This window comes from Nycticebus coucang, chromosome 5 (assembly GCF_027406575.1).
Source record: "Nycticebus coucang isolate mNycCou1 chromosome 5, mNycCou1.pri, whole genome shotgun sequence".
Taxonomy (NCBI): Eukaryota; Metazoa; Chordata; class Mammalia; order Primates; family Lorisidae; genus Nycticebus; species Nycticebus coucang.
The window spans coordinates 128,082,660-128,105,772 of NC_069784.1; the positions used below are offsets into that span (position 1 = coordinate 128,082,660).

Here is a 23,113-nt window from a genome sequence, read left to right on the forward strand (position 1 = left end):
AGCTAAGAAAATGCCATGAAGGCTACGTTGAACAGTTTGATGAGAATATTTCAGATTGTATATGAAACCAGCTCATTGTACCCCTTGATTGCACTAATGTACACAGCTATGATTTAACAATAAAAAAAATAATAAAATAATAAAAAAAATCAAGAGGTGGGGAGCAGGGTTCAGTAAGTTCCCACCTACTAGATACAGTGTAGAGGTGAACGGCACACCTCTGGGTAAAGGATCCAAATACAACTGGGACTTTACCTTACAATGCAAACAGCATAACCTAATCATATGTATCCTCATATTAATCTGAAATTTAAAAAATAGCATATAGCAAGGGAAATAACAAATATAGTTTCAGATGAAAAACTATCACAGATCTATTGGAAAGTATCAGGACATCAACTTACTGGAATAATCATTAACAAGTATAAAAAAAGAAAATGCAAACTAGAAAATGGTGACAAGGTGTGATATCTCTGAGTCCTGTGGGACAGACCTTTGGGAGATCAAGCCAGCACAGGTCTGAGGAGCCACATCTCCAAACCTCACTAGGACCATTATCCGGAAAGGTTTCCAAACAGGATCTTTACCTTATGCTGCTCTAGCTTCCGCTGTATTGTGTTTGCTGTTTCCTCGTGGACCTGCTGGATGGTTATCTCCTCTCTCAGGGCCACCTCCGCCCTGTACAGCCAGGCACCGATGGTGCCCAGAGGCGCAGGAAGAGATTTATCCAGCTGAATATGCCACTCAAAGAGCTTAAATTAAAGAAAAGAAAAATAGAAAAGTTAAATTCTCCCATATAATTTTAAAGCCTACATAAGGCTTTGGGTTGATGACTTTAGGCTAATTCAACAAATACAAAATAAACAAAATGTTTGAATTCTGATGCTTTAGGGCTTGGGAGAAAATGACAGTTACAGGCAAATGTTGATGAAACTCAAAATACATCTTAGACGTGAAAGAGTATTATTGGAAACTTAAGCATTTCCTTTTATGGGAATAGCACAAAGCACCCACTGATATTGAATGTGGTTTTGCTGAAAGGGAAGGGACCAAGTTTGCTGACATGCTCAAAAAACGCAAGACTTATGCACCCAAGGATGTATATCCTGGTTGTCAAGTGAGAATCTCATGAAAACCTTTTATGTGATCAGAACAAGTCCAGAAAACTCGGGGTTATCTACAAAGTTACGAACAAAGATGAGTTTTCAGGATTCTTCTTGTAATCCTATGATTTTCTGATATTCACTTCATTTCTGCCACTTCATCCAATTCTCAAACATCCTTTCCTGGCTTACAGGAATGCCTGGCTACGCTCATTTAAGGCACTCAGGAACTAACCTGTTATCTGATGAAATCAATGGTAGAAATCAGATTATCAAAAGACAGGACATGTGGTAAATATTCCTATAAGAGGCGGAGGAGTCCTAGGGGGTGAAATCTTGATCAGGAAGCATGCAGAACATTTATGTGAATGATACTGAGAAGTTTTGTTGTTTTTTTTTTTTTAAGATTTATGAATGACCTGATAAGAAGTGATGCTGAATTGCAGAGTATAAAATTATATGTCGAAACAGAAAAATCACTAACTGTTAATGAAACATGGTTTCAGAACATGAGAAGTTGTTGAGGCTCCATTTCTTGGAATCTTCTATAAGACAAGAAGGTCACTTCTTCTAAACAACCCAGAATTAAGCTGCGTAAGGGAGAAGTCACCCAGATAGTCTTTCAAACTTTCAATCTGCCCCCCAGTCAGGGCCTGATATCACATGTAGGGTAGGGAAGGCATGAAAATGCTGTTAAAACAAGCACTTTCCATAGGAAAATTTGACAAGAAGGCAAAGATTCTCCCATAGTTAAGATTCTCCCTTTCCGTCTTTACACAGAAGCAGCAGGACCTCATACAATATAACCATGTAAGAAGAGATGATGAAAAATATTCTGGAATAAATTACATAAACCCTAATGAGATAAATTGTCAGGGCACTCACTTACCCTGGAGGACACTCTGTCCCAGGACTGTTTTACCAATGCTTGGTCAAGTGACAATTTACTGTCTTTATGTAATGGTTGTATTAAATGTTCAATCTGTTTCCTTTTTATATCATATTGAGCTCTGAAGTGCTTGAATGACTGAAAGAGGAAAAACAGCAACAATATGGCAATGAGTCAAAAAAAGCAAAAGCAAAGGAAAGCACATTTCCTAAATAACAATCCTTTATATTTGGATAGCACTCAATAAATGTTGTCAATAATAATAATGACAGTCATGATTCTGATAGTAGCTGCCACCCATCAGCCCCTGACTATGAACTTGACCCTGTGCTAAGTGCTTTCTGCATATTATCCTTTCTGGCTCTCTCCGTAATGCTACCTCATGGACATGTATTATTATTAGGAAGCCCAGAGTGACTTGGCGAGGACCAGTTGTAGAGGCAGGATTTCTCATTTCTAGATAAGCAATTTAAAAACCAGCATATGTTTGCCAGGAAATAATAGTAAACAGAGGTATAAATCCAGGGGAATAATCAATATAATTGCTTTAACTCTAAGTACCAAACAATTTACAAATAGAAATCACATATATCAAAATAATGCTGAATTAATATCCAAATTTGTGTTTAAGTAAGCCTGCAGAAAGAGGCTTACTTTAGGGGACCTCATCTACATGATAATCTTTTGCTGTAGTTTATGACATTAAAATATTATATATGCCACACTATGAATGAAATAAATTCATCATATATAGACTTAACCAGAGTTGAATATTAACATTAAAAAGTAGTTATTCTAAAGTTCTACATTTTACATTAAATTAACCCATCCTAAAATGTAACTGCAAGTCCAAATATGAATTTGAAAATACCATTAAAATGTGCAATGATGTTTCAGAACAGGGGAATGGACTCACAAGTAAAATACCTGAAAGGATTTCAGAATTATAGATGAACATGTAAATTCACAGGAAGAACACTGGGGGGAGATAGTGAATAAGAATTTCACCTCACGTTTTATTTTCCATTCCCTCTAATTTAATACAATTTTTAAAATACCAACACATAAAGTCAACTTTTAATTTCATTCCACAGACTTCTCTGAATAGAAAAATTGGAAAATACAACATTTATTCATAAGTTGAAACAGATAGAAAATGCTGATTACATAATACAAAGATGAATGAAAATTTTCCCTATATTCAGATTTCAGATATTCTCTAACCATGTTTAAGAAGACTGGTAATCATCTTTGGCTGGAAAGGAATGTTTCTCTTGTATGCTTTTCTAATCTTTTGTTTCCCTCTTGTAAAATACGGCACAATGGGTAACCTTACAGCTCGAAAATAATTCTTGAGTTGTATGCTATGACTGAAAGTCGCCAACAGGCTAAATAAGTATACTCACTCTGCTCTTGGGAGTTCTGTTCTTGATTTAACGGCTTAATCATTTTTTCATGGCAATCATCCCAGAAAATTTTATTTGGGGGAAAAAAAGATTACATTGCGTTTCAAAGCAAGAGAGTACGTGTGTAATAAGAACACATCTATTGCTTTGCCAAGTTCACCAAGAACAGTATCGATGATTTCATCCATCTAAAGTCAGGCATGTTTAATAGGTGTGATTATATAAATCACACACTAATGCTGTACGTGATCTTTTAATTTCTGCCATGCTGAAACTCTTCTATCATTTTACCCTTTCTTGGTTTGGGTAGCATAAATGATTTAAATATAATGTAGAGTATTAGATTCTACAGAATGTAATATGGAATACACAACATTTAATTTTGCCTCTAAAATGGAGGGATATTTTAAACAGGAGAAAAATGACAATACTGCAAAAAATAAATCACAACATTTTAATGGGAAAATCTATTATAAGATTTTTGTGTCTTGGAAGTGGAAATTGAAAGTAGAAATCCAATTAATGACAGCGTAATGAGCCTTCAGAAAAATGAAGACAACTCTGAGCTCAACTTGAATGCAATAGTGTTGAACTGGGCAGGTCAGAGTAGAAATCTATCCATTTCATGGGCTCACTCCAAATATTCATTTTGCAATCCTTTATTAAATTCAGCTTATTTTGTAGTAATTTTCTATTTGACTCAAGCCTTCTTTCTATGGATATTTGTGTTGGATGACATCTATAAAACCACGAGTTTGGCCGGGCATGGTGGCTAATACCTGTAATCCTAGTAGTCTGGAAGGCCAACGTGAATGGATCACTTGAGCCCAGGAGTTCTAGACCAGCCTAAAAAATTAGAAAATTAGCTGGGCATTGTGGCAGGCACCTATGGTGCCAACTACTTGGGAGACTGAGACAAGAGGATCCCTTGAGCCCAATAGTTTGATGTTGCCGGGAGCTGACACCATGGCAGTTTAGCCTGGGGCAACAGAATTAGACTCTGTCTCAAAAAAAAAAAAAAAAAAAAATCAGGTCTATAGAAACACTGACTCCATATTTCTCTTCTGAATCATCTGCAAGACTGAGTTCAGTAAAAGCAAAGCAGCACTATCTATTTAGATAGAAATACAATTATTCAGTTAATGCAAACTTCATGCATATTATATTTCTTGGCACATTTTTCTCATTAACATACAGTAGAACCTCCATAGTAGATCACGTCTCTACATTGCCCACGTCCCTAAGTTGACTTAATTTTCACAGACCAGACATGCACCACGTGCACATATCAGTGTAGCAGGCCTGGTTCCTTCTGTTGACCACCTCAGTGTGTTGACCAGTTTGCTACAGACCCTTGGGTAGTCAACTTACAGAGGTTCCACTGTATTTAGACCTTGAATCCACTACTGTAATTTTAAAGATTAAAAATAGATTAAATAACATACATAAGTCTTAATTCATGGAAAGCTTTTGAAAATCCCCAAAGCTTTTCTACACATTACCTGATATTTATCCTGCAAATTTGCTTCTGCCATTTGTGCCCTTGTCAAATCTCTCTCCAATTGTTCTATCCATGCTTTTGTTTCCTTCAAAATGAGCCTGTCTTCTCTCTGGAAACCGGGAGACATTGTAGTTTTATCAGTAACTGTGCATTTCTTCAATGGCTGATTAATAACTGACCCTAGAAGAGACTTAACACTTAGTAGTTGTCTCTGAAATTTTCTTTCTTTTCGCCCCACCCCTTTAGGAGAATTAAAAGCAAAAAATAGCACTAGAAAAATACCTTAATTATCTTGTCGAAGATTGAATTATCTACCTCCTTTTTTTCTCCCCTCTCATAATACTAATTTAATAAAGAAAATGTGCTCAAGAGGGAATTTCCTAAGAATACAGAAAACCGAAAGGAGCAATAGCTGGGATGGAGCCACAGGCCTGAGGGCTGCTTCCTAAGGCAAGGCCACTGGTAAATCAGAGGACTGTTCTGGATTGGGATTAATTTACACTAAATTTGAGGAGTCACAGTCATAGTGCCATTGAATGACTTGTCTATATTATGATTTTATATGATAGAGTTATAAGCTTCGTGTGCATGAAAAACACACTTATCTTGCTCAAGGTAGTATTCCTAGACCCTGGCAACGGGGCATCTATAAGAGATTTACCAAGTTATTTGCTGAATGAATACATCCAGGCCACCACTCACGTTTCAAAATGAAAACTGAAATCTTCATACTCATTTTCACAAATAATAACAAGAGCATTGATTTAATGAAAATACTTCATTTTTCATCAAGATTTCATATCTTGTAAGAATGCCAAAGGAACCATAAACACAGTTAACACACTTTTTGGCACTTTACGTATAGCTTTCAACTACCACATCTCACTTGATGGTGGCAGTCCTGTGACATGGGCAGAATGTCCCAGCCCAATGACAGGTGATGCGTCAGAGTGGAAGGACTGTGTCTATGAAGCAGGCAAACTGGCTTCAAATTCTGGTTCTGCCATGCTTTGGGTCTATGAACTTGGTGAGTCTTTTTTTTTTTTTTAACCTGTCTACTTTGGTACTAACACCTGAGGAAGTATCACCCACCCTTTCCGTGTTTGGATGAGAATTAGAGGTAATCTACATAACACACTCAGTACAAAGACTGACACGCAATGTTCATGTGACTCAAGGCCTCTCTCACTTTCTGGTCTCACAAAAATGGCTGTCTTCTGCCTCTACACTTATATTCCCATTTGCCCTGGATAATCCCTCTTCAGGGCTCAGCTCATGCACAACCTTCACTAGGAAGCTTTTTATGACCTGGAAGTCTGGGTTAGGGAGGCTCTCCCTTCTATGCCAGTGGTTCTCTTGAGTCATGTGACTCAAGGCCTCTGGCCCACCCAGAGGCCTTGTGAAAACAGAGAAAGCCGGGCATTACCGCCAGACTTTTTGGCTAAGCAGATCTGGGCAGAGCCCAAGAATTTGTATTTCTGTTTCCAGGTGAATCTGATGCTGCTGGTCTAAGTACCACATATTGAGAAGACTTGCCTATGCTCCGGTAATATCCTGAGTGCTAATGTTTACCCAAATGCATTATATTTTATTTGTTTCCTTAATTGTCTCCTTTTCCCTCATTTTACAATCACCCCTCCCTATCCACAGATTCAACCAACCTCAGATAAAACATACGTAGGAAAAAAACCAATAAAAAATAACAATACAAAATTTAAAAATAATAAAAATACAGAATAACAACCAGTAAGTAGCATTTGCACTGAATTGGGTGCTGTAATGCAGAGATGATGTAAAGTACATGGGAAGACACATGCCAGTTACGTGCAAACATCAGGTATTTTATGTCAGGGACTTGAGCATCTAAGGAACTGGTATCCACGGAGAGTCCTGGAGCCCATCCCCTGTGAATACTGGGGGACAACTGCCTATGTATCTTTTAATTTCCATTACCTAACACACTGTCTGGCATCCAGCATCATTAAATAAATGACAGTGGTAAGTGATAAACTGGTAGTGTGGTTAATAACAGAAGGGAAGTGAACTGGAGCCCAGGGATGCAAAGCTCTGCTCTCCTCGTGACAGTGCTCCCAAGTAAACAGGGGAACATCACCCAGGCACACGCTTCACAACAGTGCTCCTGAGTAAACAGAGGAACATCACCCAGGCACACACTTCATGACTGGTGGATTTTTGTGCCCAGAAAAGCACCATCAATACAATCTCATGAACTCAGAAGAAAACAACGCTCTTGATCAAGCCTCAAGACCCAGAGGTCAAAGTGAGCACTGTAAGTGGTGAGCATGGTATTTCACTGTGTGCCTCTGAGGACAGACTCCTCATCAGTTTCTATGTTTAAAGAGCACTTGACATCTGGTTGCAGTGGCTCACACCTGTAATCCTAGCACTCTGGGAAGCCAAGGTAGGAGGATATCTGGAGCTCAGGTGTGCAAGACCAGCCTGAGCAAGAACCAAGACCCTGTCTCCACTAAAAATAGAAAACTTAGCCAGGTGTGGTGGGCACCTGTAGTCCCAGCTACTCAGGAAGCCGAGGCAGGAGAATCCCTTAAACCTGGGAGTTTGAGGTAACTATGAGGTAGGCTGAGGCCATGACATTCTAGTTCTAGCCTGGGCAACAGAGTAAACATCTCTCTAAAAAAAAAAAAAAAACAACTTTCTTCTTTGTAAGAAAAACCTCTTACAAAGCGCTTGAGACCATCATGGAAAGGAGCTATTTGTTAGTGACAGTCATCTGAAAGGATAATTATTATGTTCTTAAAATATCTTTATTAGAGTCTATTTAGTAATGACTTTCTAGTGTTGGGAAAGTGTCAAGCAAATTACAGTAACGTGAGAAGGATGTAGCTATTTATACACTCAATGTTCTCCCTTCTAAGAGAAAAACAAAGGGCAAAATGTTATCTACAGTCCCAGAACTCATTAGACTGGTTGCTTTCCTACAGTTGATAACTCTCAGATGCATTCAAAAGACAGGGGAAGGCCAAGAGAGATTAGAAGGTGGCTCACACATGTAATCCCAGCACTCTGGGAGGTAGAAAGAGAGGATCACTTGAGACCAGAAGTTGAAGACCTGCCTGGACAACATAACAGAACTCCATCTTCACAAAACAATTTCAAAAATTAATCAGGTGTGGTGTCAAGTGCCTGCAGTCCCAGCTAATCAGGAGGCTGGGATAGGAGGATAACTTGAGCCCAGGAGTTGGAGGCTGCAGCTGGCATGATGATGTCATTGCACTTCAACCCAGGCAACAGAGGGAGACCCTGTCTCTAAAAAAAAAAAAAAAAAAGGCACAGGACTCTATTTGCTTATGAAAGATTACCCAAATTCCGAGTAGCTAAACTGCCAGCATTCTCTCTACTACTCTTTCTTTTGATTTCCCTTTAGTTTTTTTCTCCTTTTTTTATTAACTCACATACACACATGCATATTTATATTTTTTTCCTGTGTTTCTATATGTAGAAACACATGCTTTGTGGGACATGATTAAATAATACAAAATAAATAAATCAATAATAAATATTATTGGAACAATTGGAAAACCCTGTATGGGATCTCTGAATGAAGGGTATTAGGGAGTTTTTTGTACTATTCTTGCAATTTTTCTGTAAGTTTAAAATAGTCTCAAAGTAAAATATAAAATGTTTATTGTTAAAAAAAATTTTAATATTTAACATGAAATTATTTACTTCTGATTTTCTATTCCAATGTTGCCATAAAGTATATTGTATTGATACTTAACCTCAGGCTTAGATGGAATATAAAGAAATATGAAAAAGCTGAAGTGCAGGATACCAACTTCATCACTTAGATACGGGCAAGAATTCATACCCATTTGAGCACCTACTATACATCATGAACTTTACCAAACTTCAAGATGGAGTAGAAGAGAAATGAGGAAACTCACACATACAAACCAGCTAAATACCTACCTTGTTCAGTGATTTCTTGCTTAATATTTTAAAACATTAGCCTGGTGCAGTGTCTGCCCAGATTCCTGACATGTTGTAGGGCGGGCAGGGTGGGGAAGGCAGCGAGTGGAGCTGAGTGCTGCGGAGTAGGAAACCTGGGGCTTTCAGCTCCAGGGCAAGGAGGACCAGAACTTTTGGAACTAGTGCAGGTGGTTCTCCACCCCCCAGGCCCACGTGAAAGCAGTTCACCAGGAAAACTTCGTGGGACTCCCATAGCTCAGCCCAGGAATGTTCACAGGACATCAGAGGCTCCCATCCAGAAGGAGAGTTAAAGGACAGAAATTTAACAAGTAACCTGGTGGTTTAGAGCTGCATCAAGAGAGAAGGTTGAAGAATGCACATCAACCCCGGTGAGGTGAGCTGCGACCCCAAGGATACAAACAAAAGGTACAAAATCCATCACCAAGCAAACGGGAGTCTCCTCCCCCATGAGAACGGCTAGGAGTGCCCCACAAACAAACAAGCAGAGTTCAAAGTTCCTCCCACTACACTCCATGGGAGAGACCCTCTAAAAACTAGACCTACCTCCCCTACTAGGGTGCCACGGCATTCTCCTGCCAGGCATAAAACTGTATAAATTTGTATATATTCTCTACCTGCAACTCTGAGCTCCCAGTACTCCCCTCCACTCTCACTCTGAGGTCTGGAAGCCTGTCCACCAGGAGTCCAGATTCTTGGGTGATTTCTCAAGGGGTGTGGACAGGGCCTAAACTGCAGCTGGTCAGTGCTGACTCTGGGGCATGGGAGTGAGGAGAGAATGGTCAGCTGAGAGGGAGCCACACCAGAGAAGTGGTGCCCTGAGGCGCAGAGCAGCAGCCGTCTTTTGGCAACAATAGGGCTCACTCCCGTATTTTCTTAAGCCACACCCCTGACTCCCTGGGCAACCAGAGGAGGCCGGGCATCTACTCAGGTGGCAACCACCACGGAAAAGATCTGGGACGGAAATGCAGGCCCTGTGAGTAAAAGGTTTGCCTGAGGCGGTACCGACCTGGGTGGAGCACAGGGACTAGAAATGTACGCGCAGAGCTGGGAAGTTCCCAGGGCAGGGCTGACCCAGAGGACTGCTTTACTGAGCCTAAGACACACCTGGCCCTCAGGGTATTGTCAGCCCATAGACAAAGGAAGACAGGAGGCTAGAACTGACAGGTAACCGAATACAAACCTGGAGGAGCAAAGACAGGGCATGAGGCACAGGCTCTGGGAACTCAAAACAGCTTCTCTTCTGCAGGGGAATTTAGCAGGGACAGAAACAAATTCCCACAAAGTTGTTCTGTTCTGTTCTGTCAGTAACATCAATCAGGGGCATGGCTGGAACTGAGTGAACACCTCCCAGCCTCCATCAAGCGCCCGAGGTTGTCAAGCCTCACCTCCCCCTGCTAGATAGAGGCAGAGCGCAGCAGCCTGGCTGAGCAGAAATAGATTTCCTTGTGATTCAGGCAGGTGCAAACCCCTGGAGTATCTGTTAACTACAGGCAACTGGGTCAAAGCCCTGCGGGACTATCGGTGACTGGGTGTGACAGAGGTGCAAGGTGGGGAAGGAGGCATCAACCTTCCCACACTGATCTATTTGCTAGATGGATCCTCCTGACTCCATGGAGCACCGGAGCAAGCCATATATGAGTAGTCACCAGACCCCTGCGATCCAGGGGTGGGGTGACTTAATTGCTGGTATTTCTTCACAGCTGAGACTTCAACCCAGAGTAACTATTTCATTAGGGTTGAACAGAGACCGGCTGAAAACAAGACAGAATCACTTAGCCTCACCAAACCAAACAGATCCCCAGTTTCACAGGCCATAGCACTGTACGGGTCCTTGACAAAGCTTCAGGGGAAAAATAAAATGGTGTAAAACAATCATGGGGCAGAATCAGCGGAAAAACTCTGGTAACATGAATAACCAGAAGAGATCAACCCCCACAAGGAAAGATATTGCAGATGTAACTGAAGATCCCATTCATAAACAGCTGGCTGAGATGTCAGAAATTGAATTCAGAATTTGGATTGCAAACAAGATTAATGAAATGGAGGAAAATTTGGAATTAGAAATTTGAGCAGCAATTCAAAAGTTGGAGTTAGAAATTCGAGGAGAAATTCAAAAGTTGTCTCAAGAATTTAACAAACTTAAAGACAAAACCAACAAAGATTTTGACACACCGAAGTAAGAATTTGCAGCCCTCAAAGATCTGAAAAATATAGTAGAATCCCTCAGTAACAGAGTGGAGCAAGCAGAAGAAAGGATTTCTGACATTGAAGACAAGCCTTTGAACGTTGCCAAACTCTCAAAGAGGAAGAAAAATGGAGAGCAAAAACAAATCATTCTCTCAGAGAGCGCTGGGATAATTCGAAGAAGGCTAATATCCACCTCATTGGAATCCCTGAAAGTGATGAAGTGGCCTCACAAGGCACAGAGGCCCTTCTCCATGAAATTATGAAAGAGAATTTTCCAGACATGCCAAAAGATTCTGAAATTCAGATAGCAGTTTCAGAACCCCAGCACAACTCAATCCGAATAAGACATCACACAGGCATATCATAGTTAACTTCACTAAAGTTAATATGAAGGAGAAAATTCTGAAAGCAGCCAAACGTAAGAAATCCATTACCTACAAAGGGAAGAATCTTAGAATGACTGCAGATCTCTCTGCTGAAACTTTTCAAGCCAGAAGAGGGTGGTCATCAACTTTTAATCTCCTAAAGCAAAATAACTTTCAACCCCAGATCCTGTATCCAGCTAAACTGAGTTTCATTTATGATGGAGAAATTAAACACTTTAATGACATTTATATGTTGAAGAAATTTGCCATAACCAAACCAACTCTTCAGGATATTCTCAGACCTCTCCTCCATAATGACCAGCACAATCCTCTACCACAAAAGTAAACTCTCTCAGAAACTTTTGATCAAACTCCAACTTCCACAGTGGGAAAAGGATTAAAAATGTCCACTGGACTTTTGAAAAACTCGATACCCAAAATTTTACCAGACTCGGGCGGCGCCTGTGGCTCAGTGAGTAGGGCGTGGGCCCCATATGCCGAGGGTGGCGGGTTCGGACCCAGCCCCGGCCAAACTGCAACAGAAAAATAGCCGGGCGTTGTGGCGCGCGCCTGTAGTCCCAGCTGCTCGGGAGGCTGAGGCAAGAGAATCGCATAAGCCCAAGAGTTAGAGGTTGCTGTGAGACGTGTGATGCCAGGGCACTCTACCCGAGGGTGGTACAGTGAGACTCTGTCTCTACAAAAAAAAAAAAAAAATTACCAGACTTATCAATATTCTCCATTAATGTGAACACCTTAAACTGTCCTCTAAAGAGTCACATCTTACCTTAAAAGACAAATATAGACTCAGAGTGAAAGGATGGTCATCCATATTTCAGGCAAATGGTAATCAGAAAACAGCAGGTGTTGCAATTCTATTTGCAGATACAATAGGCTTTAAACCATCAAAAGTAAGGACGGATAAGAATGCTCACTTCATGTTTGTTAAGGGTAATACTCAATATAATGAGATTTCAATTATTAATATCTATGCACCCAACCAGAATGCACCTCAATTTATAAGAGAAACTTTAACAGACATGAGCAACTTGATCTCATCCAGCTCCATAACAGTTAAAGATTTCAACACTCCTTTGGCAGTGTTGGATCGATCCTCCAATAAGAAGCTGAGCAAAGTAATTTTAGATTTAATCCTAACCATCCAACATCGGGATTTAGCAGACATCTACAGAACATTTCATCCCAACAAAACTGAATACACATACTTCTCATCAGCCCACAGAACATACTCCAAAATCAATCACATCTTAGGTCACAAGTCTAACCTCAGTAAATTTAAAGAAATAGAAATTATTCCTTGCATCTTCTCAGACCACCATGGAATAAAAGTTGAACTCAGTAACAACAGGAATCTGCATACTCATACAAAAACATGGAAATTAACCTTATGGTGAATGATAGCTGGGTCAGAGATGAGATCAAGAAGGAAATTGCCAAATTTTGGGAACAAAATGACAATGAACACACAAATTATCAGAACCTCTGGGATACTGCAAAGGCAGTCCTAAGAGAGAAATTTATAGCACTGCAAGCCTTCCTCAAGAGAATGGAAAGAGAAGAAGTTAACAACTTAATGGGACATCTCAAGCAACTGGAAAAGGAAGAACATTCTAACCCTAAACCCAGTAGAAGAAAAGCAATAACCAAAATTAGAGCAGAATTAAATGAAATTGAAAACAAAAGAATTATACAACAGATCAATAAACCAAAAAGTTGGTTTTTTGAAAAGGTCAATAAAAAATAGATAAACCTTTGGCTAACCTAACCAGGAAAAAAAGAGTAAAACCTCTAATCTCATGGATCAGAAACGACAAAGACGAAATAACAACAGACTCCTCAGAAATTCAAAAAATCCTTAATGAATATTACAAGAAACTTTATTCTCAGAAATATGAAAATCTGAAGGAAATTGACCAAAACTTGGAAGCATGTCACCTTCCAAGACTTAGTCAGAATCAAGTGGAAATGTTGAACAGGCCCATATCAAGTTCTAAAATAGCATCAACCATACAAAACCTCCCTAAAAAGAAAAGCCTGGGACCAGATGGTTTCACGTCAGAATTCTACCAACCCTTTGAAGAGGAATTGGTACCTATATTACTTAACCTGTTCCAAGATGTAGAAAAAGAAGAAAGACTATCCAACACGTTCTATGAAGCAAACATCACCCTGATCCTCAAACCCAGAAAAGACCCACCAAGAAAAGAAAATTATAGAACAATATCACTAATGAATATAGATGCAAAAATATTCAACAAGATCCTAACAACAGAATCCAGCAACACATCAAACAAATTATACATTATGACAAAGTTGGTTTTATCCCAGGGTCTCAAGGCTGGTTCAATATACGTAAATCTATAAGTATAATTCAGCAAATAAACAAATTAAAAAACAAAGACCATATGATTCTCTCAATTGATGCAGAAAAGCTTTTGATAATTCCAGCATCACTTCATGATCAGAACACTTAAGAAAATTGGTATAGAAGGGAAATTTCTTAAACTGATAGAGGCCATCTAAAGCAAGCCCACAGCCAATATTGTATTGGATGGAGTTAAATTGAAATCATTTCCACTCAGATCAGGAACCAGACAAGGCTGCCCATTGTCTCCAATGCTCTTTAACATTGTAATGTGCCGCACCCCCGGCATCAAGCCGTGGTGGGATGGCTCTGTCCGCGTTGTAAAAACTGTGGTAAGGCGGTGGGTGCTCCTCGGAGCGTTGCCCCCAGTCCCCCTGGTTTGCGACAGCAGCGCATAAGTTGCCTAGCATGCCTTTTAGTGAACGTAAGAATTCATGAGGTGCGGCATAAAGGCCTGAATAACCTTTACCCTGAAACCTGTTTAAAACTTGTTTGTTGAGTTGAATGATTAAATGTTGCCTGAATGCCTATAGAAACTAAGAATAAACATAATGATTTACTAATCCATGACTTCATCTACTCTAAGAGACTGAATGTCTCCAAGGGAACATGTTCCCACCATAAAAGTCAGTTAATTGAAACAATGCATCAAGAGAATGCAAAAACGGCGAGTTAAGATGTTCCTACCAGATACCCACTCCCTCCAGCTTCTTATCTCGTTCTTTGAAACTACATTCCTTAGTAAAGTCTTTCTCTGAAATCTATTTTTTCACTATAATTGTTTTCCACACAATTTTACTCATTACTCTTTAAAACTTAAATCTAACACCTAAATCATACACATATAACTCCTATTACATATGAAGTCATAATTAAGTATAATAAAAGAAAAATGTAAAATGTGAACAAAACAGTCCCACAAAAAAGGAAGGTTTAAACATAGCTTAAAGAGACGTAAAAGAGTAACTGCTGATAAGCAGCAGTCTTTATTCCCCCTTGCGGGCAAAAGCATTGTGTAAGAAAAGACGGTTAACTACTCACATCTACAAAACTCGATAAGAACTTTGTAAGCATCAGCAAGTCATAAAAATATCTTTTGTAGTTTGTAAGACATTGTCAAAAATGTATAAATACCATGCCTAAAATTCAGTAAAGTACAACTGCTTTCTTCATCATCCTTGGTGTGTGGCAGTTTGTCATTTTCCTGCGTCGCCCTTTCAATCAACCTGAGCCGTTCTCGCCCTGAAAGCCCTCGGACTGAGACTCATTCGACTGGCGGTCCGCGACAGCTGGCGCCCGAACAGGGACTTGAAGGACAGGTGATCTTTCTTTTTCTTTCTTTCTCTCTTTTCAGATTGAAGGCGACTCTCACCAGGGAGCTGCAGTCCCGCCGGTAAAGGCTGACCGGTTAAGTGTGAGTAATCAACAGGTACCATGAGGCACGCATTGATCAAAGAGGAACGTATATTCAGTGTCATGTTACAGCTTTTGTTAGTTAAAAATGGGTTCAATGTGTCCCTCAAACGGTTGGAGGAACTTATACATTTTCTTATTAAGCAAGGTGCGGAGGAGCCGTACCAAGACTTTATTTCAAGGCTGGAAGAAGCCATTAACAGAATGCTCCCCCCGTCTGAGGGCACATCACTGTTGCTCAAACAGTTAGAAGCATGTATGGATGCCTCACCAGCTATAGCCCAGGGTATGGCTTATACTGCAGCAATGCAAGGGCAGAAATTTAGCTCATATGTGAAAAACTCCTTCAATAAAGGAGGCAAGGGGCCAACAGCTCCTACCAACACTTGCTACAATTGTGGCAAGCCAGGACATATGCAGAAGGACTGTAAACAGTCCCATGCCAATAAGCCGAGGGGGGACCCACCCGGCTTATGCCCTCGCTGTAAGAAGGGCAGACATTGGAGAAATGAATGTAAATCAAAATTTCATAAGGATGGAACCCCCTTGAATGACAAGGGTGACACTGATCCTGAGGATCAGGACGTACGGAGATCAAAAAACTAGTAAAAGGGGCATTCTCCCAGCCCAGGCCCCAAGGGAGAGCAGGCTGTAGCTTGTAAAACACAGCCTTTATCTACATTGAATCCTCAAGCCCCTGAATTTACTATTCATGACCTTTCACGGGGCACGCCTGAGAGTGCAGGTTTAAATTTAGCAAGTGAAAAGAATGTCTTATTATCCAAATGGGATGGTGTTACTTTAATCCCCACTGCAGTAAAAGGGCAGCTTTTGCCGGGGACAGTTGGAATTATAATTGGGAGAAGTTCAAATTATACTAAAAACTTTGAAGTTATTCCAGTAGTTAACTCAAATTCAGAAAAGACAACGCAGAAGGAGACACCAGCGACTGCTGCAAGATCTCACCCGCCACTTGGAGAAAATGAAAGTACACTCGCCGATAGCAAACAAAACCACCGGCACCCGGCACATTTCCACTGACTCCAAGACGGCTGAAAAGACCCAGCAGGGAAGGAAGCTGAGGGCCCCCCTGCCCTTCGTGGGGCGGGCCTGCCTCCCAAGTGTTACAGCCCCCAAACAGCAGCACTGACGAAATCCCAAGGGTGAGGTTTAAAACCTTTATTATTGACTCTTTGCCACTAGTAATTTATATAAATAAGAAAAATATTTTTACAAACTAAATCTTTGTCAATGGATAAGATTCTTGTCTTTTAAACCTTCTAATTATCAGTTTGGCTGAGTGAATAAGTAACTTCATGGTAAACTGGAATCCTGTTTAATGGAAAGTGAGTTTTTGAGAGTAAGAGAAATTAAACAGAAAGGAGAATGGCATTGTATAAAAAAAGAATCTTGTGTGATAAATTTTGTCCTGAAACAGAATAGTTATGTAAGAAAGTAAAAGGCAGAACAAAAGTTCAAGAAAGTTTAGAATGTTTGTAGATGGTCTGTGCAAGTTAAATGAAACTCATAAAAGAGAATTTATGAAAGAATTTACATGTGATCCAGTTAACTATGTATTTCCTTTAAAATCTTTTAACTTGTAAAAATAACCAATTGTATTGCTTCTTCTGATATATTTCATGTAAATAATAGATTGCTGAATGTTATGTTAATTGTAAAAAAACCTTCTTATGTACTGTTACCTGTAAACTTGCAAAATAATCCATAGTATGATAACTCTGCCTTACAAGTTTTACATACTGTTAATGAATTAATTAGACCTAAGAGATTTATAACAACATTAATTTTAAGAATTTTAACTTTAATCTCTATAGTCACTACATTTACAGTGGCTACAACTACCTTAGTTCAAGAAGTTCACACAGCTCACTTTGTGAATTCTCTCAGCAGCAACATCACTTTAGCTTTAATGACTCAAGCCAGTATAGATAATAAACTTGAAGCAAAACTCAACATCCTAGAAGAAGTAGTTTTAGCCTTAGGACAAGATATCAAGTTTATACAACATAAACTTCAAACCAGATGTCACTCTGCCTTTCCTGCTATTTGTGTCACTCCTTTACCTTATAATATGTCCACTTCCTGGGACAAAACTAAAGCTCATCTACAGGGTGTCTGGAAGGACAATGATATTACACATGATTTACATACTCTCCAAAAGGATATCACTGCCATCAGTGAAGCTCATTTACCTAGCACTTCTCTTGATTCACTGGCTCAATCCCTCTCTGACAACCTTAAATCTTTAAATCCTGTGTCTTGGATTCAGTACATTGTGTTTATTGTCATTATTGGTTGCCTGATATTCTTTGTTGTTTTACTGTTACCCTGTCTCCTTCGTTGTGTCTTTTCCTCCTTAAAGGCTGTTCGCCAAGACCTCTTTGAGCTACGTTTCATTAACAAAAAAGGGGGAAATGCCGCACCCCCGGCATCAAGCCGTGGTGGGATGGCTCTGTCCGCGTTGTAAAAACTGTGGTAAGGCGGTGGGTGCTCCTCGGAGCGTTGCCCCCAGTCCCCCTGGTTTGCGACAGCAGCGCATAAGTTGCCTAGCATGCCTTTTAGTGAACGTAAGAATTCATGAGGTGCGGCATAAAGGCCTGAATAACCTTTACCCTGAAACCTGTTTAAAACTTGTTTGTTGAGTTGAATGATTAAATGTTGCCTGAATGCCTATAGAAACTAAGAATAAACATAATGATTTACTAATCCATGACTTCATCTACTCTAAGAGACTGAATGTCTCCAAGGGAACATGTTCCCACCATAAAAGTCAGTTAATTGAAACAATGCATCAAGAGAATGCAAAAACGGCGAGTTAAGATGTTCCTACCAGATACCCACTCCCTCCAGCTTCTTATCTCGTTCTTTGAAACTACATTCCTTAGTAAAGTCTTTCTCTGAAATCTATTTTTTCACTATAATTGTTTTCCACACAATTTTACTCATTACTCTTTAAAACTTAAATCTAACACCTAAATCATACACATATAACTCCTATTACATATGAAGTCATAATTAAGTATAATAAAAGAAAAATGTAAAATGTGAACAAAACAGTCCCACAAAAAAGGAAGGTTTAAACATAGCTTAAAGAGACGTAAAAGAGTAACTGCTGATAAGCAGCAGTCTTTATTCCCCCTTGCGGGCAAAAGCATTGTGTAAGAAAAGACGGTTAACTACTCACATCTACAAAACTCGATAAGAACTTTGTAAGCATCAGCAAGTCATAAAAATATCTTTTGTAGTTTGTAAGACATTGTCAAAAATGTATAAATACCATGCCTAAAATTCAGTAAAGTACAACTGCTTTCTTCATCATCCTTGGTGTGTGGCAGTTTGTCATTTTCCTGCGTCGCCCTTTCAATCAACCTGAGCCGTTCTCGCCCTGAAAGCCCTCGGACTGAGACTCATTCGACTGGCGGTCCGCGACAGTAATGGAAGTTTTAGCCACCGCAATTAGGGAAGAAAGGTGATCAAGGGTATCCATATAGGGTCGGAAGAGATTAAAATTTCGTTCTTCACAGATGATATGATTGTACATCTGGAAAACACCAGGGATTCTACTAAAAAACTCTTAGAAGTGATCAAGGAATTAGGTTACAAAATCAACATTCATAATTCGGTAGCCTTTATATATACCAACAGTAGTAAAGCTGAAAAAGCAGTTAAGGACTCTATTCCATTCACAGTAGTGCCAAAGAAGATGAAATATTTGGAGTTTATCTAACAAAGGACGTGAAAGATCTCTATAAAGAGAACTATGAAACTCTAAGAAAAGAAATAGCTGAAAATGTTAACAAATGGAAAAACATACCATGCTCATGGCTGGGAAGAATCAACATTGTTAAAATCCATACTACCCAAAGCAATATACAATTTTAATGCAGTCCCTATTAAAGCTCCACTGTCATACTTTAAAGATCTTGAAAAAATATTACTTCGTTTTATATGGAATCAGAAAAAAACTCAAATAGCCAAGATATTACTCAGAAATAAAAACAAAGCAGGAGGAATCATGCTACCAGACCTCAGACTATACTATAAATCAATAGTGATCAAAACAGCATGGTACTGGCACAAAAACAGAGAAGTAGATGTATGGAACAGAATAGAGAACCAAGAGATGAATCCAGCTACCTACCGTTATTTCATCTTTGACAAGCCAATTAAAAACATTCAGTGGGGAAAAGATTCCCTATTTAACAAATGGTGCTGGGTGAACTGGCTGGCAACCTGTAAAGACTCAAGCTGGACCCACACCTTTCACCATTAATAAGATAGACTCTCACTGGATTAAAGAGTTAAACTTAAGACATGAAACTATAAAAATACTAGAAGAGAGTGCAGAGAAAACCCTTGAAGAAATCGGTCTGGGCGTGTATTTCATGAGGAGGACCCCCCAGGCAATTGAAGCAGCTTCAAAAATACACTACTGGGACATCAAACTAAAAAGCTTCCGCACGGCCAAGAACACGGTAAGTAAAGCAAGCAGACAGCCCTTAGAATGGGAGAAGATATTTGCAGGTTACGTCTCTGACAAAGGTTTAATAACCAGAATCCACAGAGAACTCAAACATATAAGTAAGAAAAGAACAAGTGATCCCATCGCAGGCTGGGCAAGGGACTTGAAGAGAAACTTCTCTGAAGAAGACAGGCACATGGCCTATAGACATATGAAAAAATGCTCATCATCTTTAATCATCAGAGAAATGCAAATCAAAACTACTTTGAGATATCTTCTAACTCCATTAAGATTAGCCCATATCACAAAATCACAAGATCAGAGATGTTGGCATGGATGTGGAGAAAAAGGAACACTTCTACACTGCTGGTGGGAATGCAAATTAATACATTCCTTTTGGAAAGATGTTTGGAGAACACCTAGAGATCTAAAAATAGATCTGCCATTCAATCCTATAATTCCTCTACTAGGCATATACCCAGAAGACCAAAAATCACATCATAACAAAGATACTTGTACCAGAATGTTTATTGCAGCCCAATTCATAATTGCTAAGTCATGGAAAAAGCCCAAGTGCCCATCGATCCACGAATGGATTAATAAATTGTAGTATATATACACCATGGAATATTATGAAGTCTTAAAGAAAGATGGAGACTTTAACTCTTTCATGTTTATATGGATGGAGCTGGAACATATTGTCCTTAGTAAAGTATCTCAAGAATGGAAGAAAAAGTATTCAATGTACTCAGCCCTACTATGAAACTAATTTATGGCTTTCACATGAAAGCTATAACCCAGTTATAACCTAAGAATAGGGGGAAGAGGGAGAGGGAATAGAGAGAGGGGTGAGGTGGGAAGAGGGAGGGTGATTGGTGGGATTCCACCTGCGGTGCATCTTACAAGGGTATTATGTGAAACTTAGTAAATGTAGAATATAAATGTCTTAACACAATAACCAAGAAAATGCCAGGAAGGCTATGTTCATCAGTGCGATGAAAATGTGTCAAATGGTCTACAAACCAGTGTATGGTGCCCATGATCGTATTAATGTACACAGCTATGATTTAATAATAAAAAAATAAATAAAATTAAATTAAAATATATATATATTTTTTAAGACATTAAAAGAAATCTTCAACTTTGTTTTTATTTACCATTCACATTTAAAGTAACCAAACATAGTTATTGCACTTATTAGTGTTATTAAGGGTTATTAAAATAAATTGATTGTACTATTTTATAGTTAGCGATTAGTGGGTAAGTCCATATCAGTGGCTTAAACTTTAACTGACAGTTGATAACAAATATGTATGTTATTTGTTCTGTTAGAAAGAAATAGGAGCTGACCTGATTAAAGTATTAAAGGAAGTGTGTGCTTAAAGACAGAAACATGCAAAGAAATGGCTAACAAGCTACGGAATTTAAATGTTTGGAAGAGGCCACACATTTAAGAGTACTGAAATCTTACCTTGAAATTTTGGATACAATTTGCAAAAGATAGGAAACCTTGAAGTATTCCCTAACAATGTGAAAAGATAATGGATAGAAACAGAATATAAATCAGGGACACAAAATTGTCTAGGAAATAAGAAAAAAACTCAATAGAGAGGCCTCTGTCTATGGATAAATAGGCACTAATCGTAAGGATATAATTACTTTAAGACATTTTCATAACTGTTGAAAATATAAAAATGCTCGTATGGCAAACAAGATTTTTATTTTAAAATAGTCTTTGTGGCAACATATATATTTTGTAAGTGAGTCTTAACATGCTGGAAGGAGAACTGAGTAAAGAAGAATATGGATTCATATTTTTTCCTATAAATATATACAGCCTCCACGTTTCTGTGTCCCAGGTTTAAGAATTAACACTGCTGTGCCTCTGAGAGCAGCCAGGAATCCTGGCTACAGCAGAAGAATGGATGAGTGGAAAAGTAACTGACGGCTTAACAGGTGGCAGAGATAAGACAAGAGAGATAATTCCTGTCCTATGATTGAGTAATAATTATCCAAGGAATATATTACAGGAAAAAGTTTCTTTATCGTGGTTCTTTTTTTTTTTTTGGTTTAAGTAAAAAAGTTACGGCACTGTCTATTTCCAATAAGAAATTATATTTAAACGGTAACGGTGAAATATTTAATTTTAATAAAATTATAAAAGTGGTATAGACTTTTAAGTACAAACAAACAAAAATGAAAACCAGGGAGTTATGTTTATGCCAAGGTTTTAAAAAGTGAATTGAAGATATTTACAAAGAACCAATAGACAAAAATATTGACTATTTTGAGATGATGGCATGAATCACCCTAACATGTAGTTTATAAGATCTTAAAGCTTCACTAGACAGAATTAGGTGACTATCAACTACATTAAACAAATAAGCCCTACAACATAAAAAATAAATTTTTTAATTACTCAAAAATTCAGTTTTAGATGTTTATGCCCTACATTTCAGATACCACCAGAGAAAAAGTGCAAAGCTTCTAATATATTTTCCTCAAAAATAATTTTTAAAACAAGCCTGAGGAAGTCCTAAGTATGTTCTTTTCAGAAAAAGGATGGGGGGATTTTTAAAACAATGATCAGAATTTCTTTTTCTGATAATTAAAGTAACCTCTTAATAATAAAGGCTCTTTAGAAAAGTGTATTAATAAGCCTGTATCAGGAGTGTGTGTTTTAAATCTTTAAGAATTTTTACATCAAATTCCTGCTCATGAATATTAAGTGAAGCAGCTCCTTTTGTTTTTCCGGTGTTTCCAGCCATACAGTTTACTAATCTGGAGAAATGATTAATGTCAGGGAAAATAAAACAGTAAAAACTCAGAAACCAGATCAGCTATAAATTCAATTGAGTAATGTAAGTGCTTTAGGTAAGAAAACCAGATGGAAATTTGGAAGGATTTTTTTTTTCCATGTTGTATGGGGTAAGTCAGAAATGCTTTATGATAGAGTTTCTTATTCAGACAGCAACAATCAGGTCCAATCATATTATCAAAACCCAGCAAGCCCAAAGGGACTCCAAAATACTTGCGTTATTCAATTAAACTCCATTTGCACTTGGAGTCTTTGCTTTAGTCATTCGTGGTACCATTTTCTTTTTTTTGCAGTTTTTGGCCAGGGCTGGGTTTGAACCCGCCACCTCCAGCCTATGGGGCAGGCACCCTACTCCTTTGAGCCACAGGTGCCGCCCTATTTGTGGTACTTTTTAGAATCATTTACTAAGTCTAGATAAGTTACTGTGGTGATTAACATTTGTGCCTGAATCCTGCCAAGGAACAAAAAAGGGTTCCTGACATTACAGTTTTTAAGAATCTAACATAGTTCTATCAAATGCCAGGTTTACATCATCCAAAAAAAAAAAAAATGAGGGAAAACAGTAACCTCTGCTTTGGTCAATCCTTTTATAA

The 23,113-nt window shown here is 38.7% G+C and overlaps 1 protein-coding gene across 2 annotated transcripts in view; it reads right to left on the minus strand.

The window, feature by feature from the left end:
* Positions 1 to 23,113, minus strand: part of SYNE1 (spectrin repeat containing nuclear envelope protein 1) — a 467,802-nt gene that overhangs the window by 332,070 nt on the left and 112,619 nt on the right. For both annotated transcript variants that reach the window (XM_053590506.1, XM_053590504.1), the window contains 3 exons: positions 4,901 to 5,008; positions 1,993 to 2,130; positions 588 to 752 (listed from right to left, as the gene is read on the minus strand). In XM_053590506.1, the coding sequence (XP_053446481.1) occupies positions 588 to 752; positions 1,993 to 2,130; positions 4,901 to 5,008 (411 nt within the window). The remainder of the gene's footprint in view (positions 1 to 587; positions 753 to 1,992; positions 2,131 to 4,900; positions 5,009 to 23,113) is intronic.